At 45.7% G+C, this 27,027-nt stretch overlaps 1 protein-coding gene across 1 annotated transcript in view; it reads left to right on the plus strand.

Moving 5' to 3' along the window:
* The window catches only part of TENM2 (teneurin transmembrane protein 2), a 465,471-nt gene that overhangs the window by 260,497 nt on the left and 177,947 nt on the right, over positions 1 to 27,027 (plus strand). Inside the window, exons 8-9 of the mRNA XM_089909643.1 lie at positions 9,930 to 10,125; positions 18,197 to 18,298. Coding sequence (XP_089765769.1) covers positions 9,930 to 10,125; positions 18,197 to 18,298 — 298 coding nt within the window. The remainder of the gene's footprint in view (positions 1 to 9,929; positions 10,126 to 18,196; positions 18,299 to 27,027) is intronic.

A 27,027-nucleotide genomic window follows, 5' to 3' on the forward strand; every position in this document is an offset into this window, starting at 1 on the left:
TAGTTTTATATTCATTTTCCCCTGTAGCATGAGGCCTGGGCAAGACACAGGCTTGCAAGCTGGGCTTCAGATCTTTCTTTCCTATGAACCCAATCTAGACACCTTCAAGCCTTCCAAGGAAAACCAAACGTTAGCTGGGGCTCCCTGCTCGGTGCTCAGTGTGTCTGTGCCCTGTCGTCCTGCCCATGATTTCTGAGTTCCTGTGGCTTCTTCCTCTTGTATCTTTTGATCTCTGCTTTCTTGCCCCGTGATATCCAGGAAAGATGCTCACTCTCTTTGCTGGTTTCCATAAGAAATTCCATCACATCAAGGCTCTTAACAATTTCCCTTAGTTTTTTTCTCTTTTTTTATTTCTTGGATTTGGGAGTGTGGGGAGGGGTCACAGGAAGAGGCCACATTGTGGCCTGGGTGGTCCCCAACATCTTGCTGCTCTCACCTCCCCTCCCTTTACCTCTCTCTAGCTCCCTCTCTATTTCCAGTAACCAAAAATGTCTTCCTTTGTCTCTCCCAGAAAAGTCCCGCCTGCCCTCACGTTCCTTGGTTTCTTGCTTTCTGCTTAAGCAGTGTGTTGAAGAACAGTTTTTCCCCCAAGAAGATTAGTAACATGGCTCCATCTCATCACAGGTGGGCGGGGTACCCCCTGAATCCCAGGCACCCCTGTCTTTGTCGTACCAGCGCAGCCTACCAAGAGGGAAGAGATACTCCAGGTCAGGGCGATGGAATCCAAAACACAAAGCAACTTGTGTCCTGAGTATGATTCTGTTGACAGTCCTGCAGGCTACTTTAGGAGCCCCTTTCTGTCATCAGAGGCCCTCCCACCCTGACACACAGCAGAGATTCTCTTTCCCAAAGACAGGAAGGTAAACCTTGATCTCCCCATATGAGCAAGGCTGACCAGCACCACGTTCCGGCTGCCTGTTTATTCAGTGTACTGGCCTGGAATGCAGCGGATTTGGGACACGCTCTCCTAAGCTGACTGCTTGGGTGTGAAGCCCAGTTCTGCCACTTACCAACTCCTGAGCAAGTGATGTAACCTCTCTGTGCCTCGGTTTCCTCATATGCAAAGTGGGGATAGTGATTTGTATTCATTGGGGCTATTATAAGCATTAAATGAGATCGTACATGCGAATCACTTAGAACAGTGCCCGGCCTCATTAAATGTTACCTCGTAGTATCATCCAAGCAGTTAGCAAACAAAACTCAGGAAAACTGTATCGAGTTTACTAAAAATTCCTAAGAACTTCTCCTAAAGAGGTTATGTCCTTTCAGTAGTTGTATCACCAAATTCCACTGTGTTGGTATACACTTCACTCTGGGTACGATTTCCTTTGGGCCTAAAGGTTTTCATTCATTCAGTCAAGATCTTTGCTGAGTACCCACTACGTGTCAGGCACTGCTCTAGGCCCCAGGGGATACCATATGGAATAAAACAGACACGTCTCCTACTTATTTATTTATTTATTTTTCTGTATTCAAAGCTGATTAACATTTATTTATTTGGTTGGTTTTTTAATTGAGGTATAGTTTATGTACAATATTATATAAGTTTCAGGTGTACAACATAGTGATTCACAATGTTTAAAGATTACATTCCATTTATAGTTATTCTAAGGTCTCCCAGTCTTAAGAAGTTTGTGTTCAAGAGTAGTGAGATGGACTATAAATTAGCAGATAAGTGACATGGTTTTTTTCAAAGAGTTTTTGATGAGTTTTTGCTGAGGACAGAAAAGGAGAAGTGATAGCAGCATTTTAGAATGGATGGTTAGGGATGCCCTTTCTAAGGTCATGGTGTTTAGGCAGGCATGATTGACAAGGAGCAGGCAGCTGGGGACCTCCCTGGTGGTCCAGTGGTAAAGAATTCGCCTTCCAATGCAGGGGACGCGGGTTTGATCCCTGGTCTGGAAACTAAGATCCCACATGCCACAGGGCGACTAAGCCTGCACGCCACAACTACTGAGCTCGCGCACCTCAGTGAGAGAGCCCATGTGCTGCAAACCTCAGAGCGCATGCGCCCTGGAGCCTGCGTGCCACAACTAGAGAGAGAAAACCCGCAAGCCACAACTAGAGAGAAGCCTGCATGCCACAGCGAAGTGCCCGCTCTGAAATGAATGATCCCGCATGCCTCAGCGAAGATCCCGTGTGCCACAACTAAGACCCAATGTGGCCAAAACTAAAATAAATAAATTGTTAAAAAAAAAAAAAGGAAAGAAAAAAAGCAGGCAGCTGTAGGATCAGGAGGAAGAGCTTGTGCAAAGGCCCTGAGGCTGGGATGAGCTTGGCATATTCCAGAGACAGAGAGGAGAGCAGTGTGGCTGGAACACAAGGAGAGAGAAGTTTGGAGGTGAGCAACAGGAAATTATGGGCCAGGTATGGCCAGCACCCAGCAAAACCATCCAGAACTTTCTTGACGTCTTCTTGCATCTTCTGCAGTGGTCCATCTTTCTGTCCTCAGGTGCCCAACCCACTCTGCTCAAGTCTGATGCTAGCACTCCTGGGCTCTGCCTTCCTCCCCCTTCTCTGCTCACTGGCATCTTTAGGAAATTTACAAGCCAGGCCAGCCACCAGCTATGCTGGAAGCTACAGCCAGGTTCTTGGAAAACTTAAGGCGACCTCCCACCGTTAAGACTCATGCAGATCCAAGTTCAAGTCCTCGCTTGGCCACCAACCACAGTCAGTGGCCCTGGGTATGTTACTTAACTTCTCTAGCAGCCTTTGTTCTCTCCTGAGAAATGGGGAGGAGAATAAGATTTCTGGGAGGATGAAATGAGATACCATATATCAGCTTTTGCCATTATGCCTGGCACATAGCAAATGCCTAGAAAAAAGAATGGGTACTTCTTATTTTTGATGATTACGTTTTCCACCACTGCAAGAGGACGTGTGGTGAAAGAATCAAGAATTGCACCTATGTAGATGTAGTCTCCCCTGCTCCTTATTGTAAGGAATTTCGGGCTGCTTGATCCTCACGATGGAGCCCAGCATGATGATTGCTACAGTCCGCAAATATAGGTGTTGTTTCCTTCCCAGAAGCTTAGGGGCTCGTTCGCATAGCTGGTGGACAGACAGCCCAGCAGTGCCCACACTGGGCCAGTCAGCATCTAGTGAAGTGACTTGGACGCTGTAAGTAGGAACTGAAAATGACAAGCGAGGCCACGTGGAAGGAAGGGAGCCTCCCACCCCCACCGGAGCACGGCCCACCACCCTCATCCTTCCACGCTTCCCGGAGCACTCAGCCCTTTGAAGGAGAGAAGAGAGGTGGTGCAGAGCTTTAGATGAGGAATCAGCCAGACCCACTTTGCCACGGGCCTAGCTGGAGGCAGAAGGAGATGCACAGGCCCCCAGGAGCGACCCACCACTGCCAGTTGTCACCAGATGCCACCAGAGACTCTGTGGTCATGTGGCTTCGAGCAGCCCTCACTCACACATGCTGCTTCCCTGCCATCCAGCCAACTGCTGCATGTGCCCTGCCATTTGAGGCAGAATCAACATCAGACATCAGGAGGCCGGGGACGCAGCCAGCGCGGGGCCAGGCGCGGCAGGGTCTCCGTGGGAAATGTCGGCATTCGCCGCTGCTCCTGTCCACGTGGGCCCTCAGCGAGCAGGTGGTCCAAATAGCAAGAAACTTACCCGCCCCCCGCCCCACTTTCCCAGGGTCCTGGACCCAGTAATAACATCTTCCTGAAGGGCGATGGATCTGTCTTTAACCTTGCCCTCTGTGGCAGGTGTGCATTTGCGTGGCTTCCAGAAGCATCTCTCAGCTGCGCGCTCCCTGCCTGTGGACGCTTTCCCTCCTGGGGAAGTGACGGGCCCTGCTCAACGGTGCAGCCCCCTCTGCTCTCTCCTCCAGCTCCTCTGGAAACCCACTAAGTTATCTTAATTACCATTCCTCCTTGGTCTCTGCCAAGAAGGGGGCAGATTGAAAATTGGATCAGATATTTCCTGTGGTTTCTTTCTTTGTCCCTCAAGCACTCGTAAAAGTTGTGTTTTCATGCCACTTTGGGCTATGACTGATGACTTAAAGGCACAGCCCTCACACTGCATGCCAACATGCGTTGTTTTCCAGAGGCCAAGGGAAAGAAGAGAACTTCGGTGAGAGAGGGGGAGTTTATCAGGGGTTATGGCGCTGTCACCCTCTGGGTGACCTTACTGCCTGGTCAAGAGAGGCCAGCTGCCTTGAGAGACAGACTTGGCCCTGCAGGCAGCCTTTGCACACACATCCCCCATCGGGGTTGGGTCACGTGCCTTCTGATCCTCTTCCAAGGCTCTCTGCAGATCTATTAGACAGAACGTGCCAGGAAGCAACCTTCTTAGTCCTTCAAGCACAGCACGGTCCTCCAAGCAGCCTGGAATTGATCATGATGGGATCCTGGAGCTGAGGAAACAGATGTCCCTGGTGCTAAGCCTGAGTTATCAATCCCCAGTGCTGGGGCATGAGAAAGCAACTCTGGCCAGGGTCTGAGTTCTTGGAAGATGGACTCTTCCTAATGTCAGCCAGGCTGCCGTCTAGGATTCTTAGAGAGCAGAGGCTCTCCAGAACCAGATGGCCTCCATGCAAACCAGCTTCTTACTGCGCTTCTGCTTTCCCTGCCCTGGAAAGCAGTCTCTGCATCTGGCTGGCTTGATCCACCTTGTATTTCTAGCCTCCAACCCTCCCCGGGTTATAGCAGCCGTGAATGATGCTATGTGACGCTGCTTGGTATATGTTAACCTGTGAGGAGGGTAACTACATATTCCAAACGGAGCACTCTCAAGAGCGGAAGGAGGAACAGAGGAGATGGAAACTAGGACATCCCTGGGCAAACTGGGATAGATAGACACCCTACACATAATAGGTTGGAACTTGACTGACGGAAGATGCTGCCATCCTGGGTGATTCTCTCCCACCGCCCCTAAGAAATGGAAACATGTGCTGGTACTTTACTATAATCTTGGGAGGTGAACCAGGAAGGCAGAGAAGCATGAGGTTAAGAAATCTTGAAGGCTGTGCTGAAACAACACATGAAATAACATATAACACAAATAACACAAATAACAACACTTGTTGAGGCCATGCCTCAACATTTCAGTAGCTTGATGTTTTTTTTCATGTGTACAACATGATAGTGGGTTGGCCAAAAAGTTCGTTCCGTTTTAAGTAAACATAAAAGACACATTTTTCATTTTCACCAAGAACTTTACTGAAAAATGTATTCATTAACCGAGTGAACTTTTGGGCCATGCCAGTATTTCAGCGTCTTTATGCACTGCAGTGTGCTCACCACCAAAGTTTTGTTTCCATCCATCACCACACAGTTGACCCCCTTCACCCATTTTGCCCTCCCCCACCCCCCTTCCCCTCTGGTAGCCACTACCCCTTTTTTCTGTGTCAGTGGCCTAATTTAGTAAGTGTTGATCGCTTGCTTGTGTCAGTATTTCCAGCTTCCCTCCAAGTGCTAATCTAGGATCCAGGCCACTCCTATCTTGTGACTCCATCATCTTGGGATTTAAGAGAACTCTGGTTCTCTCTAGAGGCAGATAGGTAGGGAGAGTGAGCAAGTAGGAGGTGGCACAGAACGTTTTATGGCAGGGTCTAGAAGTGGAGTTCATCCCACAGCGTATGTTCCATTGACGGGAACACTGTCACATGCTCCCACATAAAAGCAAGGAAGCTGGAAAGGAACAAGACACTGATACAGACAGTGACCATCCATCTCTACCACAGTGGTCACTAAGGAACAGTGTCAAAGGAGGAAAAGAGGGAAGACAAGCGATGGAACAAAGAAAGTCCAAAGAAAGAAAGTGTACATTGGACATCATCCCATTGAGAATTTTTTTAATTTATTTATTTATTTATTTATTTTTGGCTGTGTTGGGTCTTCGTTGCTGCACGCGGGCTTTCTCTAGTTGCGGCGAGCAGGGGCTACTCTTCATTTCAGTGCGTGGGCTTCTCATTGCGCTGGCTTCTCTGGTTGTGGAGCACGGGCTCTAGGTGCGCAGGCTCAGTAGTTGCGGCTCGTGGACTCTAGAGCACAGGCTCAGTAGTTGTGGCACACGGATTTAGCTGCTCCGCGGCACGTGGGATCTTCCCGCACCAGGGCTCTAACCCGTGTCCCCTGCATTGGCAGGCGGATTCTTAACCACTATGCCACCAGGGAAGTCCCTCCACTGAGAATTGAAAAGGTGAAGTCATAATGGCCGTCTAAAGTCACCTCTCAAATCTGGATGATCTATAGGCATGCACAGATTCCTTGGCCCACAGTGTCCATCATGTGCATGTCTGGTGGTGCATGACTGAGGCTTGCGGCCTGTAACTCTGCCCCTTTCTCTCCTATTCAGGAAAGCACATTAGAAGACAAGGGAGGGCAGGTGATCATTACTGGAGATAAAACCTTCAGTACCTGGCAACTTAGTTTCCTTTCAATGGAATTCATTTACAGATTCAGTATTTTATGCACTTGATATTTTACAAATATTTATTGATCAAACTCTGCTCAGGATGAATTAGACACAGCAATGAATTATCATCATGATAGCAGAAACTTTCAGGGTGTGTTTACCATATACCGAGTACTGACTATTCTAAGCACTTTACATGGTTTGACTCATTTAATCTTTACAACAGTGTTTTGCTGTATTATTATTATGTTTTGAAATTATACCCATTTTAAAGATAAGGAGACTGAGGCACAGAGAATTGAAATAGGTTGTGCAAGTGTCACAGCAGGTAAGCAGCAGAGCGTGGGTTCTAATCAGGCAGTCTAGCTCCGAAGTTCTCAGTCTTAACCACTCTACCATGCAGAAGAAATCCCTGCCCTCCTGGAGTTTACATTCTTCTGAGTAGACAGACAATAAGCATAAAAACATTATATCAGGGCTTCCCTGGTGGCGCAGTGGTTAAGAATCCGCCTGCCAATGCAGGGGACACAGGTTCGAGCCCTGGTCTGGGAAGATCCCACATGCCACAAAGCAACTAAGCCCGTGCGCCACAACTACTGAGCCTGCGCTCTAGAGCCCGCAAGCCACAACTACTGAAGCCCGTGCTCGTAGAGCCCGTGCTCCACAACAAGAGAAGTCACCACAATGAGAAACCCACGCACCACCGCAACGAAGAGTAGCCCCCGGTCGCCGCCACTAGAGAAAGCCCGTGCACAGCAACGAAGACCCAACGCAGCCAAAAATAAATTAATTTTTTAAAAAAAACATTGTATCATTTTAGAGGGTGATAAGTGCTTTGAAGAAAATAAAGCACAACAAAGAGATACAGGATTGGGACACCTCAGACCAACATGTCCCAGCGCCCCTGGCTCACAGATTCTTCCTTAAATGAAAACTGCTCTCCGTACTTCCGTGGAGGGGCTCCGAGGAGCCGGCCAAAATAGATGTCTCTCCTCTAACAAATACCTTTTCCAAGAGTCATTTGATTGGTTGGACAGCGCACACTGCTGCTGGTCCTAAGCCATTTCTCTGCCCCTGGGCTGGGCAGCCAGTTCAGCAAGAGATGACTGATGCCCAAATTAATAATGAGCAATGGCCCCATGCAAGTAACCACCTTCCCCCAACTTTTCCTCGTGGGAGTGATAACCTGGACCCCAGATGAACTATATCCTTCTCACCTCGGCACCGAGGAAGTTACACTCATTCCTCTGGCTGACAGCAGTTTGTAGACATGGGTCTGGGTAGTCGGAAATTTACAAGTTGCTAAGGAACAAATGCTCTGGTTACAAAGGGCTCCGAAAGGAGCATCAGTTTGTCATATCACTGCAGATCATTTATTTTATCCCATAAAGACAGCTGCAACCAACAGGCTCTGGGGTAGAGGGAAGCTAAATACAAACATTCGTTTCCTGAGAGATGGAGGAGATTTCCACTTCCTACGCAACGTCCCTTGCCAGGCCCCCAGATACAAAAACTAGAACCATGTGCTTCTCTTCTGTGATCCTTGTGATTTGCAAATAAGTGACTCAGAGTCACAGGGTACTTCATAAAATGGTTATTATCTTCCAGGCACTGCCCTAAGCATTATCTCATGTCATCCTTATAACATCCCCGAAAGGTGGGTGTTATTATTCCCTAGTATGCAAACCAGGAAGAGGGTAAAAGATCTGCCTCACTTCAAACAGTAGCAAATGGCAGTCAGAATTCAAACCCAGGTCTGTCTGACAGCAGAACCTTTGTACCTAAGCTTATAGACTCTTCTGGTTTCAATTATCACATTTCAGTTGGGAAAAGCTGGCAATTCTGCTGACAAGGAAGTCCCATTAGTAGATTTCCTGGAGTTTCATTCTTTGAAGTTCGTGAAAGGGGTTACAGTGGATGTCGGTAACCCACATAACCCTTTTTATGGCAGGGAAAGTGGTGAGAGAGAGCTTAATCCCACAGTGGTGGTTTTTATCTGCTAAAGACCTACACTTTGAATGTTCTCTGGAAGTCAAGGTGCAAATGACTTTCCTGTGGAATGATTTCGCAAGAGTTCGCAAGATGATTGCATTTCTGCTGGGGTCTTATTGATTTTCTCATCAACAAGTAAGAAACATGGGTGTCCTCTTTGCCTTTCCCTTCATCCTCTCTGTCCAGCCCATGGTCAAGCCCTGTCCTCTCTTCCCTAGAAATGTTCCTGCAAAGTTGTCCCCTTTCCTCATTCACTGTCCTCATCAAGACGCCTGTCACCTCACACTTGGGTTTCTGCAGTTGCTTGCTAACTGGTCTTTCTGCTTCTTTTCATTCCCTCTTCTAGAACACCTCATAGCCTGCCTGCAAATGAACTCCTCAGAACATTCCTCCCATCACATCGTCATTCACTGCTCAGGGATCTTCTGTGGCTCCCACTTGCCTGCCGCAGGATTTCACCATTCCCTAGGACAGGCCCCTTTGGATCACACTTGCTCTCCCATTCCCCTCACCCCATTCCTGGTTGCCTTCACCCACCACTCTGTCTTCCACTGATTGCTTCCAGTTCTGAGCCTGGTTTCCATTGAAACAGAGTTTCATAGTTAATTGCTGGTCGATGGGAGGCCAGGCACTGTGAGGGCACTGCACCTAAACAGATCTAGGTCCACATTTTTCTTGCTCACTTGGTCACTGGGTGACTTTTGATGTGTTGCTGGACTTCTCTGAGCCTCCGTTTTCTTATCTGTAAAATAAGATACCAATAGTGCCAATCTTACAGGGGTTTTGCAAGAGTTGAATGAAATGATGACGACGATGGTGGTGGTGATGACAGCTCACGTGTATTTTGTGTTTGCTTTGTGCCAGGCACTGTTATCAATATGATCTTATTTCTCACAACAAGCTATAACATAGGTACTGTTATTTTCAGTTTTGCAGATGGGAAAATTGAGGGAGGGACAGGTGAAGCTAATAAGTTCCAGATTCTCTCCCAGGTAGTCTGGCTCCTCAGCCCTCTTTCTTAACTACTCTGATATACCACCTTCCTTTCGTGAATGATCAGTCAGTGGTATCTGGTAACATAGGTTCATAATTCTTTACCTGAAACTCTTGAGTGCCAGGTGCAATTTGGAATTCAAAATTGGGGGAATTATTAAAAACTTATACTTGGCATATGCTATGTATCCTATAACACCCCAGTAGGGACTGGAGCAAAAACCCATCTCTCCCTCTCTCTCTCTCTCTCTCTCTCTCTCTCTCTCTCTCTCTCTCTCTCTCTCTCTCTCTCTCTCTCTCTCTCTCTCACACACACACACACACACACACACACACAGAAAAAACCACAAAAGCTGAAAAGAGATTATGGCCTTATAGTCATAAAACTATTAGCAATAATTATAATAAATGGTGACTGTTATTATTACAACTTTCATGACTCTTGTTTTACTTACAATCAAATGAGCTTATAGTAAAATGTACTCAGGAGTGTCTCTCAGTTAACTAATGGGGCTGGAGGGGAAGGAGCTTGTCTGCACCCTGTGTCACATGCTCTCTTCTTTTCCCAGTATGACTTCATGGAGCGTCTGGACGGGAAGGAGAAATGGAGCGTGGTCGAGTCACCCAGGGAACGCCGGAGCATACAGACCCTGGTTCAAAACGAAGCCGTGTTTGTCCAGTACCTGGATGTGGGCCTGTGGCACCTGGCCTTCTACAATGATGGCAAAGACAAAGAGATGGTTTCCTTCAACACTGTAGTCTTAGGTAGGTACGGGATCTCTGAGGTGATATGTCATGAAGGAAAGGATGGAAGTGTCTGGCTTCTCTGTTGAAGGCGCATCTTCCAAGGTGGTCCTACTATGTAGGGGACCAAACCAGCATCCTTAATTTAGCGTTCATAGTATCATCCACCTAAAACTAGCCCTGATTAAAATATGAATGCTACTTAAATCATGAAAAAGGCACTGTGAGTACCAGGGATTGAGTTGCATTGAACAGCTTGGGTCCAACCACCTGGCTCAAGCCCTGGCCACACAGCCTAGGCAAATCATTGGACTTTTGTCAGCCTCAGTTCCTCATGGTAAAACAGAACTAACTAGTCCCTCCTTATAGTGCTACTGTAAGGAGTAAATGAAACGTTACAGGTATAAATCCCTAAGCAGCCAGTAAATACTGACCATTTGTGTCAGGTCACAATTTTTCTCAAAAATCAAGGAAAGCTCAAAGTAAATTTTTTTTAAAAGACCTGACAAATAAATCAGGAAAAGGATATAACCATAAGAAAGAAATCATATCTTTGTTCCCACATTGGTAAATCTCAAAAAGCTTTAATTAAGCACTTGTCATTTGGGGCATGTTTTATAGCAGTCCTTTTTAGTAGCCGTTGGGGAAAAGCTAAGATTTTATCCAAAATTTCCCCTTATATGTGCATACAAACCTGTAAGAGGGCCACTATTTTGAGAATATTTCATGAGGTTTTCTAAAGCAAGCCCTAAGAATTTTAACAATCATATCACCTATAAATAATTTTCATGACATTTATTTTGTCATTAGGTTTTAATCTTCTTACTAATGATAATAACTGATCCTCTCTGAATCAGGGAAGATTGTTAGACCCATTTCACAGAGGAATTAACTGAGGTTCAGGAAACTGAGTCCCTCAAGGTCCCAGGATATGGAAGTGGTGGAAATGGCATGGACTTCTGGGCCTCATTCATTGCCTTTCTGCGACGCCATGTTGTCCCAGCAGCGTTTAGTTGTGGACCTCAAGTTTCACTAGAGGAACCTAGATAAGATGGTTGATCCAGGATTAAATCCTACCTTTTCTTTCCCACATCCTACCTGGGAGAGTCACTAAACTCCCTGAGCCTCAGATTCATCGTTTGTGGGAAGGTAATGACGATATCTCCGAAGGGAGGGATGATGTGACTTCACGTACTGAACCTGTCTGGAATGGAGCTGGTAGTCACTCATGAAAGCCGATGATTTTTTTTTTAATATTTATTTGGCTGCACTGGGTCTTATTTTCAGGATCTTCATTGCAGCACGCAGGATCTTTAGTTGCGGCATGTGGGATCTTTTAGTTGCTGCATGCAGGATCTTTTAGTTGCGGCACGTGGGATCTAGTTCCCTGACCAGGGACCGAACCCAGGCCCCCTGCATTGGGAGCGCGGAGCCTTAGCCACTGGACCACCAGGGAAGTCCCAAGCTGATGACTTTTTAAGAGCGCATCTTGTACAGCTGTTTTTCTATTGACTGCATGTTAAGAACTTCTCTGTTAGTTTCATGGATTGCTCTGAAGGATTCCCTGATTCTTGAAAGAGAACCTGAAATTCAGGTGGCAGCCACAACTTCAGAATGGTACGAAATCAGGTGGGATTTGGTATTTACCATAGCATTGAAGTTAATGCTTAGTCCCTCTGTTAAGGAAAGATTGGCCCTAACAGGGTTAGCCAAATGCTCCTTTTAAAGCAGTGCTTGGCATACCAGAGCCCATGGGCCAAGTCTGGCCCACTGCCTATTTTTATAAATAAAGTTTTATTGGACCACAGCCACATTCATCTGTTGACAAATTGTCTCTGGCAGCTATAACAACAGAGTTGAGTGGTTGCAGAGGAGACAGTTTGGCCCATAAAGCCTAAATATTTACTCTCTGTCACTTGACAGAAAAAGTTTGCCAAGCCCTGCTCTACACTAATGGCATAAACTTTGTATCAGGAAAGTCACTGGAGAAGTCTTCCACCGTTAGGGAAAGTTCCCAGGAGCATGTTATGTACCAATGAGGGAAAAAAAATAATAATGTAAAAGGATAAAAACCAGATCACAAAAGAAAGAAACTGGCAACACATTTAGAACTAGTTTGAGATGGTAAGATAAAGAACAATCTTTTTCTTAAGAGCATGATGGGAAATGATATCCTTTTGGTCACCTTGTGTGTTTTCTTAAAACAACTTTTTATAAATCTTTTTTTTTCTAATTTTTATCGGAATATAGTAGATTTACAATGTTGTGCTAGTTTCAGGTGTACGGTAAAATGCGTCCGTTATCCATATACAGATATCTACTCTTTTTTAGATTCTTTTCCCATATAGGTCATTACAGAGTAGAGTAGCGTTCCCTGGTGCTATAGAGTTGGTCCTTATTAGTTATCTATTTTATATGTAGTAGTGTGTACGTGTCAATCCCAACCCTCCAATTTATCCCCACCCCTTTCCCCCTTGATAATCATAAGCTTGTTTTCAACATCTGTGACTCCATTTCTGTTTTGTAAATAAGTTTATTTGCACCATTTTCTGAGATTCCACATATAAGTGAGAGCATGTGATATTTGTCTTTCTCTGTCCGACTGACCTCACTCGGTATGACAGTCTCCAGGTCCATGCATTCGCCTTGTGTTTAAATGCAAAGACTTGATACACAGGACAGCAAACCCCACACACAGCAGCTGGCTTAGCTGGAGTCTATAAAGACTCAGTGGAATGGTTAATAACAAAAACAGTTACAACGGCACATCTATAGAGAGTTGACCATGTACTAGCTCCTGGACTTGGCCCTTCTGGGGTCTAGATCAGTTAACCCACAGAGTAGTTATATGAGGTCATTACTACCAATATTCTGTTTTCCAGTTGAGGAAGCCCAGACTCAGAGAAGTTAAACAAGTTGCCCAAGGTCACACACAGCTAGTAAGGGGTGGAGTCAGGATTCAAACTCTCCCAGAGCCTGTGCTCTTAACCACCGGATTGCTTTGGATTCGAGCCAGATAAATCCCTTTCCCCTTCCACACAGCAAGTTGTCTGGGGGCCATATTATCTAATAATGGCTTCTGCCCTCCGTTGCCCTTATCCACATGGACACAGACATGGTATTGAGATGCCCTTCCCCCAGGCCATTACCCTCATTCGCCTGTCGGAGCTGGGAATAGCAATTCTCCCCAGAGGATTTCTCTCGTCTGGACTGTAGCTCAAAGAGAAAGTCAGAGGTAATCTGCCTAATCGTTGGGCAGACATCTTGATAGAGCAATGATAGTAATTGGCCTGAAATGTAGGGAAAAGTGCAGTGTTTTATTTGGCTCAGAGATTCTCCCACACATATCTATTATCGGAACACACTCCATCAAGAGCAGCCAGGAGCGCCGAAAGCCCCTGTGATATGAAACAGAAGGAAGGATGTTAGATGGGTGTTGACCAGCCATCACACTAAATATACCTTTGACTCAGGGATGTCTTTTGTGTTTTGGAGAGAAGCAGCCTGCTTTCGGAAATGCGTTTCATCTCAGGGTACAACAGAGTGGCATTCTTGAAGCACGGTGCAGATTTCGGGGAGGCTAGCCTCCACTTGTATAAAAATCCAATTTCCTGGGCTAGCTCTCATCACCTGCCCTGTTTCCTCAGCAAAAGTCCAACCAGGTTGACAAAAAGGAAAGCTGATAAGATTTCAAGAGTAATATCTAAGTGGGTGTTGGAAAAAGGGGACTGAGAGAGGTGAGCTCCTTCTATATTTCAGCAGTACTACATAATTGTTTCTTTCCTCAAAAACTGTAGAAATGCTTCAGAGACAAGACCTGGGCGGGGGGTGGCATGGTGAGAATGTAAATTGATACAGCCACTAGGGAGAACAGTATGGAGGTTCCTTAAAAAACTAAAAACAGAACTACCATATGGGCCAGCAATCCCACTACTGGGCATATACCCTGAGGAAACCATAATTCAAAAAGACACATGCACCCCAATGTTCACTGCAGCCCTAATTACAGTAGCCAGGACACGGAAGCAACCTAAGTGTCCATCGACAGATGAATGGATAAAGATGTGGTACATGTATACAATGGAATGTTACTCAGCGATAAAAAGGAACGAAATTGTGCCATTTGCAGAGACGTGGATGGACCTAGAGACTGTCATATAGAGTGAAGAGAGTCAGAAAGAGAAAAACAAACATCGTATAATATCACTTATATTTGAAATCTAGAAAAATGATGCAGTTGAGCTTATTTGCAAAGCAGAAATAGAGACAAAGACGTAGAGAACAAACGTATGGATACCAAGGTGGCGGGGAGGTGGGATGAATTGGGAGACTGGGACTGACATATATACACTACTATACATAAGATAGATAACCAATGAGAACCTACTGTATAGCACAGGGAACTCTACTCATTGCTCTGTGGTGACCTAAATGGGAAGGAAATCCGAAAAAGAGGGGATATATGTATACGTATAGCTGATTCACTTTGCTGTACAGCAGAAACTAACACGACATTGTAAAGCAACTATACTCCAATAGAAATTAATTTTTTAAAAAGACCTGGGGAAATTGAATGAAGAATACTCTTCACTGCAGTTTTTGCTCATTTTGGATTCTCCCACCCTCTGGGATGCGTGCGCGTACACACATACATACACACACACGTCTACGATTACTTACCAAGGACCTACTGTGTGCCAAGCATTGAGAATACCTGGGTGATCAGTTCAGATCTGGTCTCTTCCTCATGGAGCTTGATGAGAGAAGACAGATAGGTAAAAAGACAATTATAGGAATTAGGGGAAGATAGAGGAAAGGGAGGGTACAAAACCCAGGTTGAGGGCAGTAGGGAAGGAAGACGCCTAGAAGCTAAATGTTTTCTAAACTGAGACTTAAGGATAAATACCTCAGCTAAAGGGCAAGGAGGCCTTCCAGCCCAGCACAGAGCCTATGCAAAGACTTTAGTCCTTTTCCCTGGGACTGTGGTAGCAAAGAGCTTCCTGTCTTCGATGCTCTGTCTCTGAGGATGTTAGGTTGGAGAACAGGGAGATTTCCACCAAAGCATCCCCAGACCCAGATGCTCAGTGAGAACCTAGCTCTACTTTGCTGTCCGAGTGACTTCTGAACATGCAAGCTGGATGATGTCATGTTTCTGTTGAAAATTTTTCGCTTGCTCCCACTGGTCCCAGAATAAAATTTAACTCATCCACATGGTCTCCAGGGCCCTAGATGATCTGGGTTTCTCCAGACTCATCTTAGGTCACTCTCTTCCTTTTTAGCTACCCTCCAGCCACGTGGGATTCAGTTCTGCCGTTTTCCACCTCAGGGCCTTTGCATCATCAGCTCTTCCTTCTGCCTGGGATACTCTTTCTTGCTTGCTTTTTTATTTTTTTTTATTTTTTTTTTGTGGCCACGCTGCGAGGCTTGCAGGATCTTAGTTCCCCGACCAGGGATCAAACCTCGGCCCACTGCAGTGGAAGCACAGGGTCCTAACCACTGGACCGCCAGGGTATTCCCCTGCCTGGAATACTCTTCACCTGGCTGTTCCAGCTCACCCTTATATGTCACCTGCATAGAATAGAGATGCCCTCCCTGACTGTCCTTTCTCAGTAGCTTCCACCTCTTACTCCCCGTCACAGTGTCCTGTTCTCTTCAAAGCACATATCACAATTTTTATTTGATTTGATAATTTTTTTTTGGCCTGTATTCTCTGTGACAGTGGAAGTTCTGTGAGGGCAGGGACTGTGTCTGTCTTAGTCACCAATGTATTCACCAATGTCTTGTAGGGTGCCTTGCATATAACAGTTGCTCAGTTAATAAAGTAAACCCGGGCTTCCCTGGTGGCGCAGTGGTTGAGAGTCCGCCTGCCGATGCAGGGGACACGGGTTCATGCCCCGGTCCGGGAAGATCCCACCTGCCACGGAGTGGCTGGGCCCATGAGCCATGGCCACTGAGCCTGCGCGTCCAGAGCCTGTGCTCCGCAGCGGGAGAGACCACGGCGGTGAGGGGCCCGCGTAACGCAAAAAAAAAAAAAAAAAAAAGTAAACCCTATGTCAAGGACTGTGACAGGTCTGAGATCTCACCGTAATTGTCAGCTCACACAGTAGCCGGCCACAGTCTCATTGATGTTATCAGAAGAGGAGGCGCTCCTGGGTCAGAGACAAAAGACTTTATTCCTCGGAGCAATGTAATATCCACAGTATCAACATATGTGCCAGTTCCAAGCCCCAGTCCCCACAGGGCAACACAAACAGAGCCAGGTGTTACCTACACAGGCAGTGAGTGGGTTACATGACAGGAGAGAAACTCTGAATTTACTGTCCTTGAGTCTCCAAATGGGCGGTGAGCCTGCTCATTCTTTTCTCCAGAGGGAGACATTATCTTTATTTATACTGGACAGTAACTAAACTTGCCCTTTGCTCTGGAGACAGACACTGTCTCTATCTCCCAAGGCTGTTCACTGTACAGACAGCCTTTAGAAAAAGATAGTCCAGAGCTAAGGAGTCAGTGCCTCTGCTCATAAGACACTCAGGAACACAGGACACCCGTGGCAAATTGTCTCCTAACATCATGTGAAATTGCTTTTTGACCTGCAAAAGCAGCTACTTCATATGATTCAACCTAATGCTTTTTGAATGAAAGAAGGAACGGAGGGTGAATAGATGAAACAAATCGATAGCTACTTAGATGCTTCTCAGCCCACCTTTATTGTGCCAACCTCAGGGAGTTGAGCCTGCAGTGATCATTGTTAGACACTAAAGACATTGGCTTGGGAATTCCCTGGCGGTCCAGTGGTTAGGACTCTGTGCTTTCACTGCTGAGGGCTCGGGTTCAATCCCTGGTCAGGGAACTAAGATCCTCAAGCCACGCAATGCAGCCAAAAAAAAAAAAGGAGAAGAAGAAAATAAATTGGCTCAATACTGATTTTGAAAAAGCAGATACACTGATTGAGTTCTCCTAGTGCCGGAAACCAACCACACCCGGATTCTGGCAGAAGAGAGCTGAGAAGTGAAGCACTATAGAAAGAAAGCACTACGGCGTGGGTTGGTTTTTCAGTCCAGAGTGGGAATAAATGGGAAATTCGGTTTAAAGGAAAACCTCCCTTACCATTCACAGGTGACTCCATTAGGGACAATTAGACTTCCTAGTCTTTCATGCATATCACCAAGCCAATGTCCCCAGCTCCCCAAGGACTGTGTCATGTCATCTTTGGGGCATAGTGGCTTTTGATCATCTTAGTAGTTTAGAACCTGAAAGTCTAAATGTGTTTATTTGAATGTAAGGCAAAATTAGGTTAATAATAATCATAATTTTAAAAGAGTATGACTCCTTCTGTGCAGACCCAAATCAACATGAAAAGATTCCAGAATTATCCCTTTGAAGGCATTACTTGAGAGTACACATAGCAAGGTAAATCACGAAATAAGATGGCTATACAGGTTAGAACAAGGGTGAACTAATTGATTTTCATGAAAAATAAGATCTGCAAAAAGCTAGGCATAAAAGACCTTTTGTACCACCCCAAACCTACTACTTCATGAATCCCCAAGTCATGCCAAAATTGATCAGTCTTACGTATTTCGACTTCTCTTTCTTTAACGCAGGGGATTTTTTTACTCTGTAAATCTGAGATCAGGAGCCACCACTGTCATTTGGAGAATCACTCTCTATCCCTAAGGCTAAAAGCTGATATCCCACATCTCAGACCAAATCTCAGATTGACAGGATGATACTGGGGCAGGGTGGGGCTTACAGTGTTTAAAAACTTGCCAGCATTCAGTCTTGGAAAATTGTAGTTTTTAAATCCAGATAAGTAGTTTCTTTTGAAAAAGCAAAAATTGCAGCAGTATTAGCCCCATATTCCTGCCTGGGCTAATCACACGGAGAGCAGTGGTTACATCCATGCGTTGTTCAAGTTGCCCTAGTCCCCACCCATCCCTGTTCTCCTCCTTCACTCACTTCTCCCTACCGGTCCTCTGTAGGCACCTGAGGTTACTACCGCTGCTCCTGAAAAACAGTGGATGGCTGACTATTAAATTGCTTCACCAGCAGGCAGAGAAAAAAGTAATTGTTCAATTTCTCTCTTTTTCAGATTCAGTGCAGGACTGTCCACGTAACTGCCATGGGAATGGCGAATGTGTGTCCGGGCTGTGTCACTGCTTTCCAGGATTTCTAGGAGTAGACTGTGCTAAAGGTATTTACCACCACTTCCCTGCTATGACTGGAAAATAGAAAATAGGCTTCTCAAAAAGGGGTGGGAGAAGGGGCACCAAAGTAGCCTCCCCAGCAAATTCCACTGGGATATCTTGTAAACCCGTGCATGCTACACGTCCTAATGCTTTGGCAAAGAGTAGACTTCGACGTATGACAACTGGCCAATATACCTGTAAGAGCAGGGCAGGGATCCTTGCCATTGAGGTGTGCTGAGAAGAAAGACTTGCTAAAAATGAGATGGTTAGATTTCCTGTAAAAGCAGAAGTGAATTACCATCACTCCTTTCTTATAATCATTAACGTCCATGAAATGGAAGATTAAGCATCTCAGGGTTAGTAAATTTCATTCATTCTGGCCAGCTATGCTCTTAATCTGGGGAGTGCTATTTATCTTGGCTGAATTGGTTTTAAATTGTATTATTAATTTATCTACACTGCTTTGCACAGGATGATGGGGGCCCTGGGATTCTTGGGGGGAAAGTATTATAAGAAAGAAAATGACTCTCACAAGAACAGAGGACTTAGGGCTGCCTGCCTAGCCAGCAGGAGACCTTGAGCCTGACCTTCAAGCAGTGCGATCAGAGGCGAGTGCAGTGGAGAGCAGACTTTCTCACACTTCTTAGACATGGTATGTGCGCACACACACACAGGTATACATTCTAGATAAATACAACCGTAAAATTAAAATGAGACTTTCACAAACAGCACTTCATGTTTCTTTTCTATTCTGTACCGTTTCACTTTTTATAAATGAAATACACTGACTACGCTGATTCCCCACCCGCCAGTGAGTCTGAAAAACAGTGATGGAGAGGTTCCAGGCCCTTGCTCAGGAGTCAGGCATTCCTGGGTTCCAATCCCAAGCTCAGCCATTCAGGATCTCTGTGATCTTGAACAAGTGATCTAACATTTCTGAAGCTCCGTTTCCTCCTCTGGGAAAGTGGGGAATTCCTTCCTAAATTCATTGTGAGGATGGAATGCAAGAACACACCCCAAGCTCTTAGCAGAACATACTGTGAGCCCTCGGAGGGTTTAGTTTTACCATCTTTTATTTACATAGGTCATAGTATATTTACTTATATATTCATATAATATTTTCATCCTTTTCTGTGCTTCTCATTAAAAGACCATCCTACCTTGACGTTCTGAGAGAGAGGCAGTCATTAGTCAAGCCGCTCTGGAAAAGCTAAATCACAATGGCTTGGGGAAATCGTATTTCAGACACTCACAGTATTTCAAAGATTTGCGATGCCCATCCTTCTGAATGCTGACTGATCAGTGACTAGGACTCTTTTAAGTGCCTGAAGTTCTGGATTTGGTTGCGCGTGTGTGAGACTCATTCCTAGATGACACCACCTATGGATACATTCATGAAGGTTTGGTAAACCTGTCAGACACAAAAGGAGAAGAGAGCACGCAGCCACCGGACCGTTCCCTTGGCTGCTTTGCACCTTGGCACGCTCTGCCCGGGGGCACGTGGACACGTGCCCAAGCAGACACTGGAGCCTGGTGTTCCTCGCAGCCAGCCCTTTGCTCCGGTTCTGAAGGGCTCTGTTGAGGCAGGTAGGTGACACCCTGCCGCACGGTTGCCATGTACTTTTCAGAACGAAGGCTTTAAAGGAGGGAAAACCTCAGTAGCATTCGAATGGCTTTCCTCGCGTAATCTAATTTCCTAGGAGTGAAGGCCTTAATGAGAGGAAGGACAGAATAGTCCTTTTATCTGTGGCTGCAAATGGGCTGAGCCCTCAGCTGCAGGGCCTGTGAGCTGTAAATGTATATTAACACTGACACACATCAATGTATTATTAATCCCCAAAACCGTGTGTGCTCTGACTGCACATCCAGGGATCAGCCTTTCAGCCCTAAGTACCCCGGCCATTTAAGAACTCTTCACTCTCGATCCATTTGCAGATGAGCGTCCATTCTGCATTATGGATCTGTAATGGGGTGTGCATTTAGCTGCTTAAAAGGCCTCTCGGTGTGCGTTTTGCATTTACCACCTGTACTGTGGCCAGGCGCACGCTCTGAGCGTGCATTAGCCATGGTATATAATTGATCCTCACGAAACAAATATCGAGTGGCTGTTCAGAGCAGTTCCTCCTGCACACTCAAAGCTGTTCCTGAAATCGGCCTCTGAACTTGTATATTTTAATTCAGCTGTTGATGCCTACAGCAGACAAAATTGAAGCGTTTAGAGATTAAAATTGCTTTCTCCTTGTTTCCCCATTTATTCTTGGCAAAGTTGGCTTAAGAATGTCAGGAGTAAGCTTCTACCGCTTTGCCCTAAAGACGTTGCTTCCTTAGTATTTTTGAAATTTAAGCTACTTCATTAACAATGACGGTGTTTGGAAACCCTCTAAACCCTTGTTTCCCACACTTTGCTCTTTCATGTACCACCTCTATGTTTGTTGCCAAATTCGTGGGCCATCAGAATTTTTATTTCCTTCATATATTTCTTTAAGTCTACCCATTAGGTTTACACAGATGAATTTATTTTAAAAGGACTCAGGTCAAAATGAAAAGTTAAAAAAGAGAAAATTGGAATCCCTTGCAATAAATAGGAAATGTTAGTGCCACCTTTAAATCTACTGAGAAAGGAGTATTTCCCTTTTATAAAAAATTTTATTGAAGTATAATTGATTTACAATGTTGTATTGGTTTCTGGTGTACGGCAAAGTGATTCAGTTTTATATTTTTTTTCCATATTCTTTTCCATTATGGTTTATCAGAGGATACCGAATATAGTTCCCTGTGCTATACAGTAGGACCTTGTTGTTTTTCCATCCTATATATACTAGTTTGCATCTGCTAATCCCAAACTCCCAATCCATCCCTTCCCCACCTCCCCCTCTGCCTTGGCAACCACAAGTCTGATCTCTGTCTGTGAGTCTGTTTCTGCTTTGTAGATATGTCCATTTGTGTCATATTTTAGATTCATGTAAGTGATATCATATGGTATTTGTCTTTCTCTTTCTGACTTACTTCGCTTGGTATGTTAATCTCTAGGTCCATCCATGTTGCTGCAAATCGCATTATTTCATTCTTTTTTATGGCTGAGTCATATTCCATTGTGTGTATATATATACCACATCTTCTTTATCCATTCGTCTGTTGAGGGACATTTAGATTTTTTCCATGTCTCGGCTATTGTAAATAGTGTGCTATGAACATAGAGTGCATGTATCTTTTTGAATTACAGTTTTGTCCGGATATAGGCCCAGGAGAGGGATTGCCAGCTCATATGACAACTCTATTTTTAGTGTTTTGAGGAACCTCCATACTGTTCTCCATAGTGGCTGCACCATTTACATTGCCACCAACAGTGTGGGAGGGTTCCCTTTTCTCCACACCCTCTCCAGCATTTGTTATCTGTAGACTTTTTAATGATGGCTGTTCTGACTGGTGTGAGGTGATACCTCACTGGAGTTTTGATTTGCATTCGAGAAAGGAATCTTTGCACTGCCCTGAGCAATCAATCCCAGTCAGCTTCTCACACATTCATTTCACATCAAGAATCCCCAAATTGGGTCCTACTGTATATACAGCACATGTGAAGCAGCCTGGCTCCCAGATAAATTCAAGCCTTGAGCATCTCATCTCGTAAGTATGGGCTCCTGAAAATAACAAAATTCACTACCTACACCTGTGTGATATAGTGAGCACCCAGTAAAAATAGGCACACAGATTTAACTCTACCAGCTTCAAATGGGTAAACCTAATGATTAGCTCCTCATTTACTTGTGGTCAGTTAAGCCTCCTTTTCGGATAGTTTTAACAACAACTAATAGTTATTACGTATTAAAGATGTACCAGGCATTGTGTAAGTACATAATACATACTATCTTATCTGTTCTCATATCAACAATGTGAGATAAATCCTATTTTAACCATCACCCCCCCAATATTTTCAGCTTTTTATATTAAAAGCATTTTTGTCTTGCAGTCAAGTTGCAAAAATGCACATAGAGTTCCCAGAGTTCACTCAGCTTCCCCTAATGTCAACATTTTAAATTATCAAAGTTCAGTTAGTGAAACCAGGAAATTAACATTGATCGATGCTATTGACTAATTCACAGACTTGTTTCCTATTTTGCCCTTTTTTTTTCTGGTCCAGATCCCACATTGTGTTTAGTTGTCATGTCTCCTTAGTCCCCTCCAGTCTGCGAGGGCTCCTCTCTCTCTTCTTGTCTTTCATGACCTTGACCGTCTTGAAGAGTACTGGTCAGGTATTTTTTAGCTTGTCCCTGGATGCGGGTTTGTCTGATGTTTACTCGTGATTAGATGGAGGTTATGCATTTTTCACAAGATGCTATGCCCTCCTCAGTGAGTCCTATCAAAGATGCATTTCTGATCTTTAACAAGAAAAAGATTCAAATGGGGCTGTGTGTGTGAGGGTATGTGTGGTTGCGGGTGTGAGCGTGTGTGTACCTTCCCCTCACCCCTCACGCGTAAGGCAGAGATGCTTGGGTGGCCGTATCCCGTTGGTCCAGCACAGTCTGTCAGTGACTATGACACATTGCTACTCACAAACAACTTTTGAGCCCAGGAAGCTCGTAGGTGTTAGCAGGGAGTGACCTGGAGCAGCCAGGGTGAGGTAATCGAGCTAGCAAGTGCAGAGAGGAGAGACAGCTGGTCCCGAGGCCCCTGCTACCCTGAACAGTGCATGCCATCTCCCGGCCGTGGCCCACAATCATGTCCCTTCTTTCTTGATAAAAGCCCTTAGGAGGTCCCGAGCCCAGGTCCACCCGCATCACAAACTCGCATTCCCCTTTGTTCCTGCACTGCCAGCTGTGCCCAGGATGCCTCGGGTCTGCCAGTTTCTGCTACTGCAGGCAGCCGGCATACTCAGGCCCTCCTGCCAGAGGGAGAATTCGCCACATTCCCATCACATCCGAGCGGCCGGGTGTATGTCCGAGTGACAGAAACGCGGATTTACTCTCCTGACCTCGTGCTGCACCTCCCGTGCCCTCAGATGTGCGGTGCAGACGACAGCTCCTTGTCTCCTGATAAACCTGACAGTCTGCATCAGGCATCTGACGACATCCCCGCAGTGAATGGAGGAAGCAGTCGGCATGAATTTGCAGGGCATTCATTCCTCAGCCCCCACCAAACCGGGGGCTCCGAGGGGCTCAGATGTCAAAGTGGAACTGACCCTCACCCCAGAAGAATGTATGAGGGTTCTAACACCTTGTTCCAAATCAGTCAAGGGGACCAAACTTATTCGTGCATCCAGCAAACGCTTATCATATGCCTGCACTAAGCACCAGAGATACAATGATGGGCCAGAACGCCAGGGCCTGCCTTCTGAGAGCTTCCCGTCTGATGGATGCACGTGATAAGTAAGTGGGAAATGGAAGCCTAAGTCCAAAATGCTGGGTTGTGGGCTCTGAATGCTATTATAGATGTTATTAAGGAGACGATAAGGAAGCTCATGAAGCAACGAAGTGTGGATCTATGAAAATAGTCAATTAGTATCGGGGAACGTGAAGAAAATTCCACGGGGGGAGAGTCTGGTAAAGGAGCTACACTAAATAGTGTCTTCTAGCATAGAATTTCATTAATTGTTTAATGCAATAAACAATCTGTTCAGATTCAGAGCCTGAGGAGAGATGGCATTTCTTTCCCTATAACTCGTACCATTTTCCATCAGGTGCCCCTCTTGTCCAGCTAGAACCGTGCTCATGATTCAGTTATTGTTTAGTTTATGTTTTTTTCTGTTATTACTAATCCCCTTGCATGACTTTCTCATTACTATACTTCTATGCTATTTGCTGTGGGCTAGATGCTTTTTAACTCTGATTCCTTTTTCTTTCATTGACTTTTATTGAAAGGTCTCTCAATGACTTAAGATGCTTCCTTGGGTCGCGTGTAAAGCAGCTTTGCCTTTCAGAAGACATCCAAGGCTTCTGACGATCTTGTTTTGACACTGGCTTCTCAGATGGCACACTTGGTGCTGAGCTTAAGGCCCCAACCTGCAGTAGAAACTTAACACACCAGAGCCTTCCTCGTTCGGTAATGCGTGTTTAATAGCGATTAGAAACGACAACGCCCGCTGCTGATCAGCTGTCAGGGGCGGCCCAGAAATGCCACGACCACGGGAACGTGAAGTCTTCTTTCTGGGGGGGTTGGTCTCCGCTCCTACCCGGTTTGTGTGGAGCCTTGAAAAGACAGAATGGGGATCTTGCCAGTTTTCTCCCATTACCTGGCAAACGTACCCACTACTCAGTCCTTCTCGGCCAAGTGCTAGCACAAAAGTCAAATCATCGTCATCGTCGTCATCGTTGCTGACATGTATCGAGTTTTTACTATGAGCCAACCACTGCACCGAGCAACTGCATAATTATCTCACTGAATCATTAATTGTCCTATTTTATAGATGACTATGATCCCCTTTGACGGAGGCGGAAAATGAAACACAGAGAGGTTCAGTGACATGCTCAAAAATCACTCAGCTCAGAAGCAGTATTACTAGGATTCAAACCAAGCAGTTTGGCCTGCCCTCTTAACGCTAGACCAGCCATGAGATGGATTCACCTCAGAAGATGTGAGGTGTAAGGAAGACGTGCTTTGCAAGTTTGCGTGGCAGCTGCACACTAGGATTTGGGTTTGAACCCCAGAAAGCTTAAGGAGAGGAAACTAGGGTTTACTAGGTAGAGAGTGGCAAAGCAGGCATTTGAAACAAAGTCTGTCTGACATCGGAGCCTGTTGCTCTGAGCCACTGTCCTCCCAGCCCCACAAGCTGGGACATCCTATCACCTCCCTCATCTTATCATTTGCCAACTCCTATTTCATCGACCTTCAACCCATTGTTCTCCTATCCTCACAGCCACTGCCCTGTTCACTTGGCCACCAGCTCTCCCTGATGGCATTTCTCCTACTCACCACCAGTGGCGTTCTCCCAGAGCTCTTAGGAGCATGACACTGCTCTCCCCAAACACCTACAGTGGCTCCCAGTTGCCTCCCACAATGGTTGTCAATCTTTGGTTTAAAGACATTTAGCTGGGGAAATTGTTATAAATGCATACTCCCAGGCTCTTCCCCCATGCCAGCCGGTTCTGAAGCAGTAGGACTGGTGTGTAGCTCAGGCTCATGCACATTTTTAATTATCCTCCAGTAGGGCCCTGATGCTGGTGGTCAGGGGCCATAGGCTGAGAATAAATAACATATTTCTTAGAATGAGGTTCAGGGTCTTCCATGATCTGAGCTCCTTTGGCACCATCTCCCACTAAGTCCCATACACCATAGATTCCAGCTACTTGTCCCTCATAGACACCACGGCCCTGCTTCTTCCTCTCTACTCATGCCATTTTCTTGGCTGGAATGTTCTCATCCTTCCCAAACTTTCCTATCAAACTGCTGCTGATCCTTGAGGACCAAGCTCCCAGGTCACCACCTCCCTGATGCACCCACAGAGGGAACCCTGCAGTCACACAGGACTTGGCGACACCTTAGCAGTGGCCCTTCATCCCGTGCCATGTTCTAGCTGGGGGGTGACATCGGTTTCTCCCACTGGATCACAAGCTTCCAGCCGTTTTCTTTGTATCTCCCTGCACCTAGTTTGGCACCCAGGAGATAGTAAGTGCTCTCTAACTGTCTAGGGGCTTGAATTTAGGGGTCAAAGATCATACAGATGAAAACATTGCTGGGAAATGTACAAGACAAAGTGAATGCTAGGAAACAAGATTCAAATTTGTTGGATTAATCACACAGGGATAAATCAGCCAACACCGAGACACAAATTTCAATGAAGGAAGGGAGAGAGCAAGTGAGGGAGGGGAAATGGAGGAATGAAGAAAAGGATGAAGGAGCAACAGTTTACAGAAAAGAAATACCATTTGTTCTGCAGTTTACCTGCATCCTCTCAGAAGGACAAAGCTATGAAGAATGGAAGCTGCAGAGTTTGAATTGGCTAGGTTTGAATCCATGCTCCTCTAGTTAACTGCTCCCATTTTAGAAAATTACTTAACCTCTCTGGGCCCTTGTTGTCTCATCCATAAAATGGGGGCAGTAGCAGTACCACCTGATGGATTGCCGTGAGGACTAAAAAGTAAATGCGTGTAAAGCATGTAGAGCCATGCTCGGCACGTATTAAATGCTCCATAAACATTAGCCAGCATTAATCTTCACAAGCCTTTGAAATCATTGTTATTATCCCTATTTTACAGGAGAAACAGAGACTTAGAGAAAATAGGCTACTTGCCGAAGACCACACTGCAGGCTAGATTTTGAGGCCATGTCTGTCTGACTCTGAGGCTTATGGCCCTAACTTGGTTTTCCTAACTTGGCAGGAAGATCCCCTAAAAGGGGGGCAGTGACCACTCACTCTCAAAGCCCTCACAGACAGCGCAGCCACCTGACTCTCCTGGCTGGCTCCACTGCCCGCCCCCCACCCCACTGCTTTCCCGTCTCCCCATCAGTTCCTCCCCTTAGTGGATGTCTGCGCTCAGGAGAGAGATGACAAGCCCCTTCATCCCCACCACCCGAGAAATGCTTTCCTCAGAGCCTCCTTTGCAAAGGTGTAGGGGTCCTCTCCACAACCCGAGAAATGCTTTCCTCAGAGCATCCTTTGCAAAGAAGCCACTTTCCCCTTTCACAGCTGGCCTCACCTCTCTCAGTGAAAGATGATCAGATCCCACCTGTCCTTCCTGGAACCACCTAGGATGTTCCTTCAGACCCTCCATCTTTCACACCTGTCTTCCTCTGCCACCCC

This window comes from Delphinapterus leucas, chromosome 3 (assembly GCF_059928025.1).
Source record: "Delphinapterus leucas isolate spDelLeu-1000000601 "Yukka" chromosome 3, BTC_Dleu_Yukka2, whole genome shotgun sequence".
Taxonomy (NCBI): Eukaryota; Metazoa; Chordata; class Mammalia; order Artiodactyla; family Monodontidae; genus Delphinapterus; species Delphinapterus leucas.